At 39.9% G+C, this 19,037-nt stretch overlaps 1 protein-coding gene across 1 annotated transcript in view; it reads right to left on the reverse strand.

Annotated features, from left to right (window-relative positions):
* The window catches only part of PCDH15 (protocadherin related 15), a 383,291-nt gene that overhangs the window by 186,324 nt on the left and 177,930 nt on the right, over positions 1-19,037 (reverse strand). The window contains exon 9 of the mRNA XM_042862789.1: positions 3,465-3,573. Within this exon, the coding sequence (XP_042718723.1) occupies positions 3,465-3,573 (109 nt within the window). The remainder of the gene's footprint in view (positions 1-3,464; positions 3,574-19,037) is intronic.

Genomic DNA, 19,037 nt, shown 5'->3' on the forward strand with positions numbered 1-19,037 from the left:
AACAGTTAATAATCTGAAGCTGGTGGAAGAAATCACAGAGACATTTCCACAGTGAAAATTGGGAACTTATTATTTCAAGAAAAGTTGGTATTTCTCAAGGAACAGACCAGAGAAAAGAAAAACTTAAAAATATTGGGTAGGCTTTCAAACAGGGCTAAGCTGTACAAGAGTAGCACAGCGTTGTGATTCAGTTCACACTAATGAAAAAATGAGGCTAAATTGCAGATGAGTGTAAATGAGAGGATAGGCTAAGTCCTACCATGCTTTTACTTCACAATACAGTCAAAGGGAAGGAACTTGTATGCCAGGCAAAAGAGGTGGTTGGCTGCACTGACTAGTAAATTAAAATTCAGTCAATGAGTGTCAAAAATTATGCATGAAAAACAAAAATGCAAACAATAGGTTTCCAAGAGATCAAGCTTAAGAGGTAAACTACTGCATTACGGTTCCAGTTCAGTTCTCTTATCTGAAGTACTTCTTTCATGTCCATTAGGCAATACTTTAAACAGAAGACAAAATCCCAGTAGCACTTGGTTGGAACTAGTTCTTTATCTTAGAGTGATCCTTTAAGAATATTGAAGACCTGTTTTTCTATCGTTTCATCAGTATCAGCTCCTAACTACCTGAACAAGTACATTCAGACATCATGATACATCCTTTGAGAGGACTGCACTCAGGTTAGAATGAAAAAGCAAGCAGAAAATAATGGCATTGGGCTGTTTCTTCATTTCCTAAGTGCTTTACCCTCAAGCTGCTGTTGTCTTCAGTGGTGTTATGCTCACATCAATGTAACAAGACTTCCACAGCATTTATCTCATTGAGAAAGTCTCTTAATTCCTTTTCAGTGGATTGCTGGGGAACATGCTGTTCTCCAAACTGGAGAGGTTCACTTGCAACCTCTGCATTTGTTGCAAGCAACACTGAAGCATGTACCTGAACGCTTGAAAGGCCAGTTATCTTGAAAGCATGACAGACAGAGATTTTTATCAGCACTTAAGGACAAAGCTAGAAGGCCACATCATGTGGAAGTGAGCTCTCACTGCAGGGATGCAGGGTTTTGTTAATAGAAAGGCTTCCTGACAGCATATCCTTAAGATACTGAGCAAGATGCACAGACTTCAAATATTACATGTAGTGCCTAAAGAAAACACTGAGACTTGACTTGTACTGAAGTACAGGAGGAGAAAGAAAGTAGAGGAAAAGAACCACCAAATTAGAACATAGAAGAATCAAACAGAATTCCAAATTAATCTCATATTCAGTAAGTAGCTTATTTTCTCCTTCTGTGTGCACAGCTCAGACCTCTAAGTGTTTAAATATATATATATATATATATATATTAAAGAAGAACTACATTTAGATCTAAAGCAAAGGAAAATCCATATAACAAGAAATATCTGCAAGGCCCATTTCTTGAGAAACTACTTAAAATTTTCTGCAGCAAGGTCTACTATATAAATAGCACTACATACTTACAAAGATGAAGATGGACTTGAAATCTAAAAAGAAATACTTCTGAAGACCATGGCTCAAAAAGGGGAAAATAAAGTAAGTGATAGCACTTCAAATGAATAAGCAAAATAATAAAAAAAGAAACTTCTATAATTCATCCTTCTGCATTGTTTCTCTCACGTCAAAACAATTATTCAAACATTAAAAACATCACAGTTTAGTGAAACACAATTTTTAAAATTAAATGCTGAAGAACTTTGCAAGTTACTTTTAGAACTTTAAACAAATGGACTAAATGCTGCCCTTGAGCATAACTGTCAAAAGTTAAACTTACAAATAAACTAAGAAAAAATTCAAGTATGAAAGTGCGTTATGCATTTACTCTGCAAATATTTACAAATTTCCTCACAGAATAAATTTGCTGAAAAAGGAATAGTTGAAGTGGTCCTTGGACTTCTAGACTTGAATCCAGTTACAGCCTGAAGGAAATGAGTTGCTTTAATGGGTATCCACACAAAACCTGAAGTCTGCTGTGTTAAGGCTGATTTGGTATCTCTCTTGCCTCTTTGTGCTGGGAGTAGAGCACTGAAAAAGCCTCAAGATCAGCTTGTTGACAGCAGGATGATCATCCTCCTGCACTAACGCACAGACTTTGGGACCTGCATGCTCACTGCAGTGCAGCTGCAAGTTTGGAAAAAATGGTCCCAAGCGGCCGCATGACCTAGCGCTGAGATGTGCAACCGAATTACCCAGGGATCTCCTACAATCTGAAAATCCTGTGCAGGGCTACAGGATTTAGGACTTCGGGAGCCAGTAAGAAAAGGAGGTGGTGTGAGTGGGAATCTTTCCACTGTGGATCATCCCCAGAGTCTAGGAGCCAGGGACTATTGCCAGCTTGAAGCAACAGGAACCTTGGGATCAGTGCTGAGAAGGAAAACACGGGGGATCCATAGGCAGCTGCTCATTTTGGAGGAAAAAAGACCAACATATCAAAACTACCTAGAAATGTGTTGCTATTCATAGTCATGGTGGACTTAAACATTAACAACATCCTATGACTCTAGGCACTGGCCAGCTCTATCTTGGTATGGCAGCCATGCTTTTGTTCTCTCTAAAGATCTGAAAATGTCAGACACATCAAATCATCAAACTTACTTTTTCTCTCTTTCACAACAGAATTCTAGTACATAAAAACTGTTTTGTTGTGTGTTTTTTTTTTTATTGACAAGGAAAAACTATGCAATATCCTCATTAAAACATATACTTCCATAGCAAGAAATCCATGTAGCTGCAGTTTAAAGCAGCAAACAGGAAAAAACACTTTTATACAAACCAAACCATTTCCCAATTCCCATGCTAGTTGCAGGGTACCAAAAATACTACTGTTCTCTGCTGTGCAAAGAATGGGGCAGGTGGAGGAGTGGAACTGTAAACCACTGCCTTAGGCCTCTCTATTAGCAAATCATACAAGCTAAAGGACTGGAAACAAATTCTGAACAGAAGAAAATAGCAAGAGAAAAATAAACAGCAGAATACCAAACATCCTCCAGTGAAGTATCTATCTCTGAACTCTTTCTATAACCACACAGGCAGCAAAACTAATGTTGGATGCAGTAAGTTCCTTTAAGCTGCTCTGTGTCAGAAGACTTTTGGGAGAGACCTGCTCTTATTGTCTTTCTCTAGCATCTCTTACTGCACCTCTGCACCTGTGAATGAAAAATATGCATGGAAGAATAGCTGTGAGCACAAACAAGTCTTTCTCCTTTTGCTTGCTGTGTTGCCCTGTCAGCTAAACCAGACAATTATGAGTCTAATCTGAATAAATAATAATAAGTAATGTAGCCATTTGAATAAGCTGCTAAATAGCAATTAAATTTAAACAAGTAGAGCAATGATTTCAAACATCCCACTAACCACAAAATGAAATTTATTAGGCTTCCACACTCCCAGTCAATCGTTCTCTGGTCACAATAAAGTGATCATGAGTGATAGCAAGAGTAGCAGACACCAACCAACTAGGATGGAATAGAGGATGCCCGGTCGATCAGAAGGAGGCTGGATGTTTCGGTCTTGATCTATGGCTTGTATGGGTGGAGTGACACTGATAGGGTTCACATGTGCCTGAAATGAAAAATCAGACAGATTTCAAACAAATTAGAAAGCCAATAGGCAGGTCTTTAGCTTTAGTGCAAAAACAACCCACTGAAATTGATATTTGCTGAAACTGTAGGAGAAAAAGTACTCATATTTAAGAGAATACTTACAGCACAGGTCCTAGTGAAATAAAAATTAAGTAGACAGTGATCTTCTATATTCTGATACATCTTGTACTATGAAGACATTTTCAGAGAAAGGCTCTAAGTCATAAAAGTTCAAGCAAATGCTTCACTACACTGCCACAGACAGTCCCTCAAATCAGGTATCTCAGACATCACCACAGCAGCGAAATACAACAAATGATTTAAAAAAAGGAAACGAAAATCTTATTTGTTGTAAGAATATACAGTAGAACATAAATTCAAGTCAAAGTGTGGATATTGCAAGGACGGGCACATTTCAAAAGTTTGGCAGAACATTGCAGTAACACATTGCAATAAATGCCAACATTATGGATAAGTGGAATGGTCACACATGCTGAACATGGAAACAGAAAACAAGAAAACCAGACTTTCCTATCCTTATTCATCTTGTGCAATATTTGTATTTCCATCTGTTGATCCACCAAATTCAGCAGCACTGCACAGCTCTCATCTCTGGGCTCAAGGCGTTTGCCTACTGGCACAGTGCTAAGACCTCCTCGCTTCTGCCTTTCCACATATGTCAGGCACATCCAACCTGCACCCTGCATGTGGCCCAGCCCTGCCCATATGCAGCCCACTCCCTGTCTCAAGTCATCATGGCATCATGACTTCCACCCACTGAATGGCCCAGGATGGCTCAGCAACAACCAAACGTTAGTGTGCTGTTAATGTTGTCTGGTTGAAACCACAGCATGAAGAGGGAACAGTGCAGTGCCAACTGCAGTTACGGCAAATTTGCACAACTGTACACATTTTGATACACTGGCTAAACACAATCCTGTCAACAGCAGAAAAATATGAACACATGCTTTTCCCCTGGGGGACACTGCTTGTCACTGATGTCCATCCAAACATGGAACTGCTGACCACCACTCTGAACTCAATCCTGTAGGCAGCTCCTCATCCACTGAAAAGTCCACTCATCAGATCCCTATCTTTCCAATCTGAAGATTATATCAGTGGCTCTTCTCTTGTCCACTGGATTTACTGACAACATCAAAGGCCACCAGGTTGATCAGACAGGATTTGCTGTTGATGAAGCCATGCTGGTTCACCTGTATCACTTCCCACTCTTCAGTGTGCCTTAGCATAGCTTCCAGGACCATCTGTTCCATGCTCTTTCCCAGCACAGAGATGAGACTGACAGGATGGTAGTTCTCAGGATCACCCTTTTTACCCTTCTCAAAAATGGGCATAATGTTGCCTTTTTTCAAGTCAGCAGGGACTTCACCTGACTGCCATGACTAATTCCCTCAGGACTCTGGGATGCATCTCATTGGGACTCACAGACTTGTGGATGTTCAGGTTTCTTGGTGGTCATGGACCTCATTTTCACTTACAGTAACAGGAATGTTGCTTCCCTAGTCCCCTTCTGCAAACCTCAAACATTTGAGAGCTGTCTGGTGAGCAGTTGTCAGAAAAAAAATGAGTTTAAAAAAACTTGTTAAATAGGCTTGGACAGGTATGCTGTTTGGTGGGTAAAGAACTGGCTGGAGGGCCAGGCCCAGAGACTGGCAGTGAATGGAGTTCAATGCAGCTGGCACCCAGACACAAGAGGGCTCTCCAGGGGTCCACAATGGAGCCCATCTTGTTTAATACCTTTATCAATTACCCGGATGAGGGGATTGAGTGCACTCTCAGTAGGTTTGCAGATGAAACCAAGTTGGGAGGAAGTGTCAATCTGCCTATAGTTAGGAAGATCCTTCAGAGGGATCTAGACAGGCTAGATAACTGGGCTGAGGTCTATGGGATGAAGTTCCGCAAGACCAAGTGCTGGGTCCTGCATTTTGGTCACAACAACCTTAGGCAACACTGAAGGCTTGGGGCAGAGTGGCTGGAAGACTGAGTAGAAGAAACGGACCTGGGGTGCTTGGTTGATGCTCAGCTGAATATGAACCAGCAGTGTGCCCGTGGCCAAGAAGACCAATGGCATCCTGGTTTTATCAGACATAGTGCAGACAGCGGAAGCAGGAAGATGGTTGTCTTCCTGTATAAAGCTCTAGTGAGGCTGCACCTTCAGTGCAGTGTTCAGTTGTTGGTCCCTCACTACAAGACAGACTTTGAGGCCTTGGAGCATTCCCAGAGAAGGGCATCCTTGAGGTCCCACAAACCATTCTATGATTCTATGATAAGGCAACTGGTGAGGGGTCTGGAGCACAAGTCCTGTGAGGAGTGGCTGAGGTAACTGGTATTGTTTAGTCTGGAGAAGAGCAGACTCAGGAGAAAATTCAGTGCTCTCTACAGCTCCCTGAAAGGAGGTTGTGGCAAGGTGGGGTCAGCTTCTTCTCCCACGTAACTAAAAACAGAACTAAATGGGAACGGCCTCAAGTTGCACCAGGGGAAGTTCAGATTGTATATTAGGAAAAATTTCTTCTCCGAAAGAGTGGTCAGGCACTGGAATGGGCTGCCCAGGGAAGCGGTTGAGTCACTGGTGTTCAAAGGTGGTGAGGTGTTCAGAGGAATGCTTAGATGTAATACTAAGGGATGTGGTTTGGGGAGCTGAAATACTGGTGGTAGGTGGATAGCTGAAATAAGTAATCTTAGAGATCTTCTCCAACGTTGATGATTCTGTGATTTTGTGATTATCTGCAAATTTTCAAGCAGAATGTGTAAAGTTGCAATCAGATATTCAACTCAAAATTCTGATCATGTCTCTTTACCTTTTTTGTCTCTTCAGGCTTTTATAAGACCTTTCTTACCAGGAAGAAATATCTCTCGCTTCACAGTCACACCCCATTCACGTCATCTCTTTTAGTGGTACACACATTTGTGAACAATTATTGGAAGGATGAAGCACAGGAACAGCAAACTTACATCAAAAATCTCTCGAGAACTCACTAAGAATTGAAATCACTTTTATCGAACCAGAATTGACGCATTAGTTCCACAATAACAAGGTCAAATATCCCACCAGCTCTATGTTATTGCCGCTCATTTTTAAACGTTTTAATAAAAATATTAAAAGTTTGAGTAAGTTGTGTTACTTACATACATTAACTATTTGATATGTTTTATGATGGTTGATCCAAAAGTAGTGCCTCCTGTTTTACTGTGTTGGCCCACAATGTCAGAGGTGGATGTTGGTCATACGACAGTAGGGGCTGAACCTTCCCACCAATATCCCACCACATTTTGTTGCCGTGGGACAGATGGCAGCAGAGGGGCGGTCTGACAGAATGGTGTCTGACATGGAAGAGCAGATGAAGCAAAGGTGTGCCACTGAATTCCTCCATGCAGAAAAAATGACACCCACAGACATTCATCAATGCTTGCTGAAAGTAAGGCGGTGGTGCACTCCAGCACTAGTGACAGCGACTGTGGGTCACTGCAGCATGCAGGCTTTTCTTCAGTGCTGGTGAAAATGCACAGCTAACAGTGGTGAATTTGTTTTTTTTTTTTTTAAAAAAAGCCTATGCTCTGTAGCTGACAATATGCTCTATCAAACAGAATTACTGTGCTCTTAATATCTGTCACAGACTCCATGAACATAAATGGGAGGCATTACTTTTGGAATGACCTAAATATATGTGACCTAAAACTATTCCTTTTCACTCAGTGAGGCCTAGGCAAGCTAAAAGATTGGACACCCTTGACTTACGGCTTTTTCCGCAGTTCTCAACTAGCAAAATAGGTCTTTTGTTTCCACTTTTGACTCTTTAAAAAATTAAACTCTTAAAAGAGTAATGAGAAAGACTGGCTCAAAATAGGCATAAAGAAAGAGAGAAGATGATCTATTTGACATATGTTTGAATTTTTAAAATGGTTTCGGACTGCATAGAAGTTACATGCTGTGAGACAAGAGCAGGCATAATTGTTCAAGAGAAAAAAAAAAGTTATTTTAAAAGTACAAATCAGCTGAAGCACCCACAGACAAATATAGATTATGGGCAGAGACATTTCTGCAACAAAACCAATCTCATTCACTAAGGCAGGCTGAGTTTTAAAGCCACAATTACAATACTGCAGGTCACGCAGAAGTGTTTGGCTGGAGAAGCTATCTAACCTTGCTAACAACAAGCTGTCAGCTCCACCTGACTCCTGAAACTATGCTGCAGCAATGCTTAGTGGATATGCAACTCAGAGAGCAAGGACATTGGCTTTGCTTTACTTTCCACTTCAAGAAATTGAAGATTAGCATTTAGAAAAAAAACAGATTTGAAATATAGCAGATTTTACTTGAACTGCCGCCACTACACTAACTATTCCAATCCAAAGCAATCAATAGAATAGAACCAAGTCATATATAAGAAAACAAAGAATGAAAGATGAAATCTATCACCTTTTTCTTCCATGCAACATGCAGTTTGTTTTTTTCTAAGTACTGCACACTCTCTGAATGGGATGCTCATAGAGTAGAAGTTACTATGCAAAAAGATCAATCACAATCAGTTCCAACACTTGGGGATAATTTGAAGGCATTTTGAATGAAGTAGATTGATGTGCCTTGAAGCAAAACTAAAGGTATTTTCATATTATTTTCATAATCAGTGAACAATGCAAGTATCTTTTTCACTTAAACTTGAATTAGAACTATGAATACAAAACTGCACCCATGACAACATAATTAAGTATGTTAATGAATTTGTAAAAGCACTTTAAAGATCTTTCCAGAAGTTGTACATAAACTTGATTACAATTACTTGAAAAATTTGAAGTCAAAACATGCTTTGCTCAATAGACTACAGTCACTATGGTATTTCTTGCTTACGGGAGCACTTGAAAATGGAAAAGTCTTCAATGGGTGCTTGCAGCATCTCCCAGGTCCCACCTGTGTGATGCCACTGGGTAGCCAACCTACTGGAGCTCAGGGAGCCCTGCTAAAGCCCAGCCCTGCTTCCCAGGATGTCAGTCAGAAAAGCTCTGGCATTGCTCAGCCCTTGAAGAGAAAAGGCAATCTGCAGACACACAGGAGGTGGCTCCTGACTACAGCTCTGCAGAGAGAGCACAACTCAGCGCAGATATGACAGCGAGGGCTGTGACAGCCATCAGTGCAAGTCAGATCCCATCACCCTTCAAAAAGACGCACAGCAGAGACATCACTGTCATACTCTGCCTCAAAGGAGAGCTCTGTGGTGGAAGCTAATTAAAAAGAAGAGAAAACGGGCTGCTTGAGGAAGTAAAACCTGAAGGTCTTTTCCAACCTGAGCAATTCTATAAGAGGCAAAAGCACTTGAACTGTGTACCTATATCCTTGCTCAGACACCTCCCACAACAGAGTGACTTCATGTACTACTAAACAGCAGCTCTGAAGTGACCTAAAGCCCCTCAGATCAATAGTTCATTTCTGCTTGTACCTGACATTGCTCTCACTACTTTCTGTTACTAAATAACTACCTGTTAGACTCACAAAGTACCAGATCCTTACTGCAAGACCACACAACAGTTGAGGATACCCAATGAAGCGACCCACACTGTATCGCATATGATGCCACGCTGAATTAAGACTGCCAGTTCTGCTCAAGGCAATGCTTCTTTTGTGTGCTATGAAATCCACGAAACCAAACAGCAAACTGTAATGAATTCAGATGCCACTGGCTTTAAGCAAGTAGTTTATTAGTTAATCAACTCTTTACATGATTGACTTTACCAGCCCACCCACAGCAAAGGCAGGTGAGGACCAGCCCATGACTCAGTCTCAATCTGGGCATCACAGACATTCCAACTCCCATCTGAAACTTCTCCCTGTGCATTTTACCTGACAAGAACACACATTCAATTGAGAAAAGAGCATACCTACTAAATTCCAATATTGCACGTCATAATATTCACGAATATCAGGGGGGAAGTTAGAAGACTTTAGGAAAAATTATAACAGTGAATAAGTATTTGGATCAGTATCAGTTCAAATGACAGCATTGCTACAGGGATCGCTTCCAGCTCTGAAGACTGATAGCATAGATAGTGACACTCAGTTGTGACAGATGACTAAAAAATCACCTTTTTCCATGCATTTCCAAACAAGCACTATGCTAGCCTTGTGTCAAGTGGCGTGCATTGACACCTGCAATGAGCACCAGTGTTTTCAATGAGTGCTAGCACCAAGTGCAGGCAAACTGTAAACAATGAAGCTGGGGACGTACTTACTTGAGTACACACCCTCTCTTTCCCCAAGTTATGGGATGAATTGAGACAATCCTCAATGGTATTTTTAGCCAAGGAAACCAGGAACTGAATTCTGCACCAACCATGTGGCTCATAGGCTTTCAAGAGAAGTCATAACAGGGCACCCTGCCCTTCCGCTGTTGGACAAAATGTTCAAAAGGAATTGGGTGAACTGGTACATGCAGGCTACTTCTTACATTTGACAATTTAAAGTCTCTATTGCTTGGACAAAGCTAGAGAAGATACACAGAATGCTTTGCAATGCCTGAACTGTATGCATAAACAGATGTAGCTCTTATTTCCTCATATGTGTATTCTGAAATTCTAGGAAGCACAATATTTCACAGTGGCAAGTTTCACTGGCAACCTGAAATATTCCAAAATAAAACAATATATCACATTTAGCCATCACTTTTTTTTTTTTTTTTTTTTTCCTGGAGTTCCTCTCTCTGTGTAAAGCAACAGAGATGCCTGTGTTTTATCAGAACAGGTTATCAGTATTAGCACAATTAGCTAGCACATGACAGCTCATGCTGTCACTCTAAGCCCTGGAAAGTCCTGTACCACAGGCCTGTCAGGGAGCTGTATCTGTATCCAGTGCACTCCCAGTGAAGCCTGGGGCCTTCAGCATGCATCACATGCACAGCATGGCTGCCGAACTAACTGAACCAGCAAGACCCCCATGCAGAAGAGAGTGAGAAGCTTTTTGTCAGCTACAAAATATTTGTTAAGCAACATGCATCACCCTGTGCTGAAACCCATGACTCCTTCAAAGCGACCCCTACAGCATTAAACCAGCAAAGTTGCAGACAAGCTAATGAATTATTAGTTACACTGGTTCTCCACGTGCTTTGCTGAAGAACACGTGAGGCTAGAGAACAAGCTGTGAATCAGAAATTAGCAAAGCGATTCCCATGCTGTGCAGAAGTGCATACAGTACTGCCAACAAACAGTACTAAAACAGCAGGAAGAATCACAAAACCATTCCAGCATTGTTTCTTGCTGCTCCTTTGGATGCTCTGCCAATACAAGGAGGGCTGTGACAGTGAATACACATAAATTTGATGGCAAGTACTCTTGTGCCATTAAAAGAAAACACTTTGTGGAGCTATCCAACCACAAGCAATGTAAATGAAAAAATAAGATTGAAAAAGCATATTCAGCTGAGATACTACCAAAAATGCCTCATTAGTCAGACTGATTATGTCACATCAAAGCCTGTACTTGCAGGGTCTCATCCTTTCCCTTCTCTTCTTGCCTCTTAAGGTCAGATACGGGACAAACACATCAACGCAGGGTGAATGCGCTTTCCTTCTCCCCTCTAACACAGTTCAGAACAGTAAACTTTTGGACTACCTGTGGGAAATACCACTTTTCCAATGAAGATTTCCCAGTTTAAGAGTTACACTGCAAAAATGGCATTTAGCTGATATTCTAAGAATCAACCTGTAAAAATACAGTAATAATTCAGTTACTGTATCAGACACAAAACAGTTTGCTCTGGAAAACCGTTCCCCAAGAAAGGAGGCAGCCACATGAGGACAATAACTCCTTTAAAACCCAAGTTCCTCCCCTTGAGATGTGCAGTCCTCACCACAGGCATGCTGCTTGCCTGAAACTCCTTAAACTGGAAGGCTCATGCTCCACTCAGATAGCAGTTCTTATCACACAATGTTACAGAGTACAAACATACTATATGGAAAGTCCACACTTGTGATGAAAATCAAATCTGAACAGCATTCCTGCAATTCCTGCTTTGGTGTGCAGCACCTTGGTGAAAGAACACTGTGCAATAACACAAGCAGAATGGGTACTATGTTAATCCAGTCTGCCCCGACGAATCTTTATAGTATACGAGTATTATGAAATATATCATATATAAATATAAATCATATAAAATATAAATATAAAATATAAATATAAATCATATAAAAGTATCATCTTTTAAACTGTCCCCTCCAAACATATGTATAAGCAGCAAGCAACAACGATGAAGGTCGACCTGCAGATATAATCACTTAAAATAAATACAGAAGTTCTGTTTACTTATAAGAAGTTCATCTCCATTCCTAGAAGCCATGGGCTAAAAGCAGCTGTTAAGTTATGCAGCTGACGTGCCTGAACTCTCTCAGGTCTTCCCTTGGAGGTACAAAAGGTGCCTTATTGACTCATGGGAAGAAGTAAGACATGAGCTAGGCCATTAACAGCAAACTGCTTTCTCAATTAAGCACTGCAATTGTCAGGTAGCTTTTAGCAGCTTCCTTGACTGTTCACGTGACGGATGGTAGCTGTGTTCTCAGCTTTCTGTTGCGTCCAGCATTTATGCAGATTACTAAAATGAAAAATGCAGAATTCCAATATCCAGATAGATCAAGTTGTTAAAGTACGCTGTCAAAAAAACACAATTCCTTTCATTTATTGTTAAAAAAACAAGCCACCTTAAAGGGGGAAATATATTTTGAAGCAACAGTAAGATAACATAATGAATCAGAACAAGGAGGAAAATAGAGACTATTTTTATCAGTGATGTCTTCCAGAAACAGCGGGCCCAAAAAAGAACTGCATCAGGATCTGATCACAGTGCTTACTAAATTGCTTTTTCTGTGTCTGACACTCTTTATAAGAAATGTCTCCAACAGAGAACCTGTGCTGGAGACTAAACGAAATGCATTATGCAATGGGCCTCATGACTCAGTGTGCGCATATAATCTCCCGTGCAATTCAGGCAGAAGTGAGAATTGAATTTGGAGGTTGTGCTTGTTACAATGTGATGACTGCAGTTACAGAACAATAAACGTTTCCTTCTGACATCCCATGTATTTTTTTTTTTTTTATACAAACCACAAAGACTGTTTTGTTGGCCATTATTTCTGCTCAGGATTCAGAATGAGGCACAGAAGAGCCGCAGGAAAGCAAGTTACAAAATCCAAGCCAAACCTACAAAGACTCACCAAAAATAAAAGATAAAGATCAGCACGACACTAACGTAACGATTTAAAGTTTCTTAGATTTATTACAACAAGAAAGTCTATGAAACATCATCCCATTTTGTCTTCTGTTAAGCACGTTCATCTCAGATGGGGAAAAAATAGAGTTTTAAACTGTGCCAACACTTGCTACTTTCAGCTGAGTTTGCACACACTTAATCTTACTTGCTGCTATTAAGGAGAAGAAGCTGATGGCTTCTCTATGCCATAAGAATTGTTTATAATATAATATAGTAGAGGATAAAGAGAGTAAAGAGATGTGATCAGTGGTATGACCAAAAGCTTGAAACTGCCTGACCACTAGTAAACCCTGGCTTGGCAAGTATCTTTCAGCCTAGATAAAAAGACAAGGGGTATGCAAAGAGCCTGTAAAATTGTTAGTGTGTGTAGGATCAACTGCTTACAGCCTCTTCCGAGGCAGAAACTTGAAGCATCTCACCAAATCAGCTGGTGGTAGGCTGAAAATGGGCAGAACAACCAAGTTCTTCATCCAAACAGAGTCAAGCTGTGGTGCTCCTTGCTACAGGCATGATAGGGGCTAGAAGTTCTGCATGGCACAAGTATCAGGCATGCCCGTAGAACAAAAGAAAACAACAACAACAACAAATCCCCAGCATGAGTTTTTAAGACAGCACTTCTAATTGTGCCATAGGAGAACCCTCTGGGGAACCAGAACCGGTGCCACTGATTGGACCCTTTCATCTGTGGGACTGCAGGCAAAAGTAGCATTACAGCAATTCACTTAAAATGCAAAAACGGTGCCAATGCTACAGAGCGTTACTTTAAGCTTTAAGAAGAAACATTTACATTAACTTTACTAATTATTTATCCTATTTTTCCAAATAAATGGTACGTACTTCTCTTATTCAGACATAGAAATGCCAGCTGCAATTGCTTATCATCTTACTTGTTCAAGCTCTTCCCACCACTGTTCTTTTCTCATTCACATTTGTTGCTCCGTCAACAGAAAAATTTAAGCAGAGATTTAATGCAGACATTGAGATACCAAATTGACTGCCGCCATAATCATGACCACTTTAACATGTTTCTTTAATGGTAACGTTAACAGTGGCATTACTACCCCTTTTAAAGGGAAGGTTATAGAAAAACTAGTTTCCCAAACACATTTAATTATTTTTTTCAGCAAATTTAAATAAAATTTAGTAAACAATTTTTAATAAGTTTGTACAGTTGCATAGATGCATTGTGGGTGCATATACATGCAGCTTACTATTCCCACATACTTGATTTTTGGAAGAAAACATCTACTTTACTAAGAGAAGCAATTCTGCCTTTCCATGAACAGATACACCTGTATTAAGCTTCTATTCTACTGAATGAGATAAAGTTCATCATCACATCTTTTTCAAATGTAGTGAAATTCTACTCTAATATTTGCATGTTTTTCTCAAATCCCAGTACTATTCCTGAAGGAAAAGCTGCTGCCCCCTTTCCCAGAGCAGCCACTGGACCTGGTGATGATGACAAGCTGCTCCGGGAAGACGTGTGTACCTCAGAGAGGAAGTCTTTGCTCTTTTATCTCCAATTCTCTAAGGATGTATACCTGTCTACAGAATCTTAACTACTGCAATAATATTTGATCATCTGGACACCTGCTATAGCCTGCAGCCTGTATATCGTGACAACAAAATGACAAGAGAAGCATTTTCCCCACCAAACCCTTAATGAACAGTTAGTTTACAGTTTAATAGGGTAAGCTAGCAATGGAAATTATAATTAACTCTATGAGAAACGATGCTACAACATCAATGAGATTTTTTCTGAAGTGAAGTTCACTGATAAGGCACCACCGTAAAAGTACTTTGTCTAAATGTCAACATCTAAAACTTTTAAATGTTTCTAAAATGACATTTGAAGATCAAGTGAATTAATATACACAGTTCCTCTTTGACAATAGCTGCTTTTCATGCCGTAACAAACATTGTTTTATGAAATAGAAAACAGAAGAGCATATTGTCAAAGTGGCTTTTTTTTTTTTTGTTTTTTTTTTGTCATGGCAAACATCCAAGACAGCAATTAATTCACAACAGTAGCTGATTGTAATTCAAGATAGAGGTGTGAGCTTGGAATGAGACAGAGATGATGCTTTCTGAGGCACTTTTTCCTCTCCTGAAGTGAAGGTTTAGAGGAGAAAAAGGCACAATTACTTCATCTCTGAAATCCCTTCATGACTTCACAGAGATCAAGAAAGTCCCAAACACCGTGTTGTGGGATATCTTGAAGAAGCAAGGAACCACACTTTCCTGCTGCAATTATTTTTGTAAGCCACATAGCCTAGCATATTATGCTCAAGCCTTATTTATTTCAAGGCAACCTGCTGTTTGTATGGTTTTTTGCCCCTAACTTCATAATGAAAATTCAAGAGTGAATAAAGAACATGACAGGATAAAATAACAAGATATTTTAATTAAGACTAGATTGTTCGGTAATTTTTCTAATTCATTAATTGCACAGGTTTTTGGCATTAATTCTATCATAAAAAGAGAAGCAGGCTTATACCAGCAGACCTGTGCTACTGCACACATCAAACCCGTTCAGGAACTGTGGAGATCTGTCTTCAACGTTTATGTATTTAGCTTACTTAGCTCGTCTGCCAGTCCACAGCTTGAATCAAACAAGATTATTTTCATTTCTAAAAGGAAATGACTTCTAATTACAGCCCCACAGTTACTTTTCCAAGCAAAAAATCAAAGCCCTTTTTCTTCAGAGCTTCTGACAAAGCTATAACAATTCAATATGCTCAATTAGCATTCCCATTAAGCTTCTAAAGAAAATTACAAACAACAGAATTCTTCTGAATGTGGAGACGGTTCCATTAAAGTTATGCATATTTTCAAATCGGTCATTTTTACCATTTTATTCTCCATTGCCTTCAATTATTAAAATATTGAAGGAAACTCTTCAAAACTTCACTTTATCCCTTGATAAATACCTAGAATATTTGCCTGTCCTCACCATCAGCCAAATACACAGTCTTGACTAGATGTCTAGAGATGCACTAGAGTTCTTGCTCTTCCTGAGGCCACCAGGGAGATCCATAACTACTGTGTATCACAGGCTGCTTGATAACCCAGTCCTGGAAACAAACGTGTTTATCTCCTCCCAAGCATGTGTTCAATGATCATCTGCAATTTCATATTTGTAGAAGGATTAGCATTACTGAAAACCCAAAGCTTGCAAAGCATAGAATCATAGGATCACAAGGTTAGAAAGGATCTACGAGATCATCTAGTCCAACTGTCTTCCATCACCACTGCTACCACAAACTAATCCATATCACGCAGCACGTCATCCAGATGCCTCTTGAACACTGCCAGGGACGGCGACTCCAACACCCCCCTGGCAGCCATTGCAGTGCCTGACCACACTCTGAGAGAAAAAGTTCTTTCTTACATCTAACCTGAACCTCCTCTGGTACAACTTGCAGCCATTTCCTTGGGTCCTGTTTGTTGCCTGGAAGAAGAGGCATATTTAACCAATTCTTTGTGCACATTATGAAAAACCATGTCCATGTGTGCTCCTGTTCTATCTTTCAATGAAAATCACTCGTCCTCCTTCCAGCTGCCTCGCTCCTCTACAGCATACAAAACAAATGAGAGGGAATCTCCACCCTAATAATTCCACATTTAAATCAATTTCCTGTACTGTTAAAGTTAGAAAGAGACAAGTTTACCTGTCCTCCAACTGAAGTGCATCTATATTTAAAATCACTAGTTAATCTTCAGTATGAGACAGTGACTCAAGCAGGTGAAATGCTCGCCTACCTAGGAGAGATTACTGAGAACAGTCCTCAGCTTATGTGATCCCATATTAAAGTTACTGTCAATTTTACTGATAATTCTTTTTTAATTAGTCATACTGTTTTGGTATACTCCCAAATACATAAAAATTAATTACCTGTGACTTCACATCCTTATTATTTTAACCTTTTCATGCTTCACTAGTTTTCAGTTAAAAAAAAAAGTCTCTACTTATCAAGAGACTGCATATGGAAGACAGGCAATCAATTGTAACAGAAGACTTAAAACTCCTTTTATGACTACTTATCACGCACTAGCAGATAATCAATAGCTTACCAAAGCCATCCATTTTGATTTGCTGAAAGAGCCATTTCCATAGTTAATTCAAATCATTGGCATCAAGTTATTTGAAAAAAACATTAAGCTAGTAAATCTGCTGTGAACTCTACTGCGTATTTAACATCGTCCATTACCTTGAACTTATTATCAGATAACTTCTGATATTACTGTAATTACAGTGAAAAGAGTGAAAAAAAAGCAAATGGAAAGTTTATCCATAAATGTCAGAAGGGAAACTGCACCCAAGAGAGGATTTTATCATCAGATTTGAATTGCTTTCCAACTTTCAAAGTAATTCAAGATTGCCTATCAGTTCATCACGCGTCTCCGCTTAAATTTAATTAGAAAAATTGCTACCTGCTGCTCAGATACACTGAAAACAACTGGGCCATAACAATTTGCTTTTCTCAATAAAAATACACTGACAAACACATACCTGTCACAGAAATCAATCTTCATTTTCTCTTTCCTAATCTGAGCCTCAGGTTTTACCTAGACTGCTAATGAAAGATTAATACCTGGAAAATGGGTCAATTTGCTCATTTTTCAGCCAGTGGCAAAGGGCCACAGGCACCAGGAAGATTCTTTTCTCATTTACTGAATAAGAAACAACCTAAGAATGTATAGGTACAGCTCACTTTTTTAATTTCTCTAGTTAGCTCCTGTAGCACGGCTGAAATGACAGATGCCACTGCTGATAACCAACTAATTTTTGGCTTCTAAATACATAGGAACTCATTTCCTTATATCTAAACAGGTGAAAGCATATGCTGTCTTCAGAAAATTCAGCCTAACATGCACCAAGAGTTGCCCTGCCTTTCTATAGATAAATATTCTAATACATAATGCATAGACAGGAAAGTACACAAACCCCTCATGTAGGAAATGGTGAGTGGAGACAGGACAAGGGGAAACGGCCGGAAACTGCAGCATAGGAAGTTCCGCACAAATGTGCGCAAGAACTTCTTTACAGTGAGGTGACGGAGCACTGGAACAGGCTGCCCAGGGAGGTGGTGGAGTCTCCTTCTCTGGAGATGTTCAAGACCTGCCTGGATGCCTACCTGTGCGACCTGGTGTAGGGAACCTGCTTTGGCAGGGGGGTTGGACTCAATCATCTCTGGAGGTCCCTTCCAACCCCTACAATTCTATGATTCTGTGATTCTGGGAAATAAAGACTTCCCAGTATTATTGGGTCTAATACTCAGAAACGGGAGCAGTTATGAACAAAATGCAAACTGATTATGATATTACATACAATGAACTTAAATGGAAATGAGGACAAGATACATATGGTGAAACCAAGCATTTAACAGCCTATACTATAGCATGAGGCCTGATTTTCCATCATCCAGAGCTCCTACATCTATTAGGGAACAGCTGCAGTAACCTTTAACTTTCACCTTCTATCTTTTGTCACACTGATTATATAGGAACTTTGAAATAAGGGCTGACTGAAGTTGTTGTTCCAAACTAAACATTTATTTAAAAACTAAGCATGCTTACTTCTCATTCCTATCAAGCCTTGAAGCCATGAGATACGAAGAACACCAGCATTTGTTATTTTAAAGGCAAGAGAGATCCTCGGGCGATGGGAAGCTAGTTAAGTCACAGATGAACACAACACATTTAATAAGAAATTCACTGTTTTCCATGTATTGATTACTGAGAAATGCACATCAGTATGCAAAACTAAGATGAGTTTCTAATATTGGAAGAGATAAAGAATTAGATGGAAGAAAAAGACCCCAAACTTCTCAGAAAGAGAAAGTGTAACACTAAAGACCAGGCTAGGCAGCAAGATACGTCTCTACAAACAACCAGACTCTCCTAGAGTCCCCTGACATACTGCCAACTTCAGCTAAGTCTAAATGCCATATGTTATTGCACAGCCACTTATGCAAAATGCTAGATCACTTCTGGGTCTGTTCAGCTCAGGGAAAAGAAGACTTAGGGGGAAGGATCAGATTAATGTTTACAAATTTGTAAAGAGATGTGGGAGGCAAATGGGTGAGGCCAGGCTCTTCTCGGCAGTGTGTAGCAATAACACAAGGAGTAATGGCCTGAAACTTGAACGCTGGATGTTCTGTGTTAACATG

The sequence above is a fragment of the Lagopus leucura genome, unplaced genomic scaffold, assembly GCF_019238085.1.
Source record: "Lagopus leucura isolate 7727_CA_CO unplaced genomic scaffold, USGS_WTPT01 Super-Scaffold_739, whole genome shotgun sequence".
In the NCBI taxonomy this organism is placed as follows: Eukaryota; Metazoa; Chordata; class Aves; order Galliformes; family Phasianidae; genus Lagopus; species Lagopus leucura.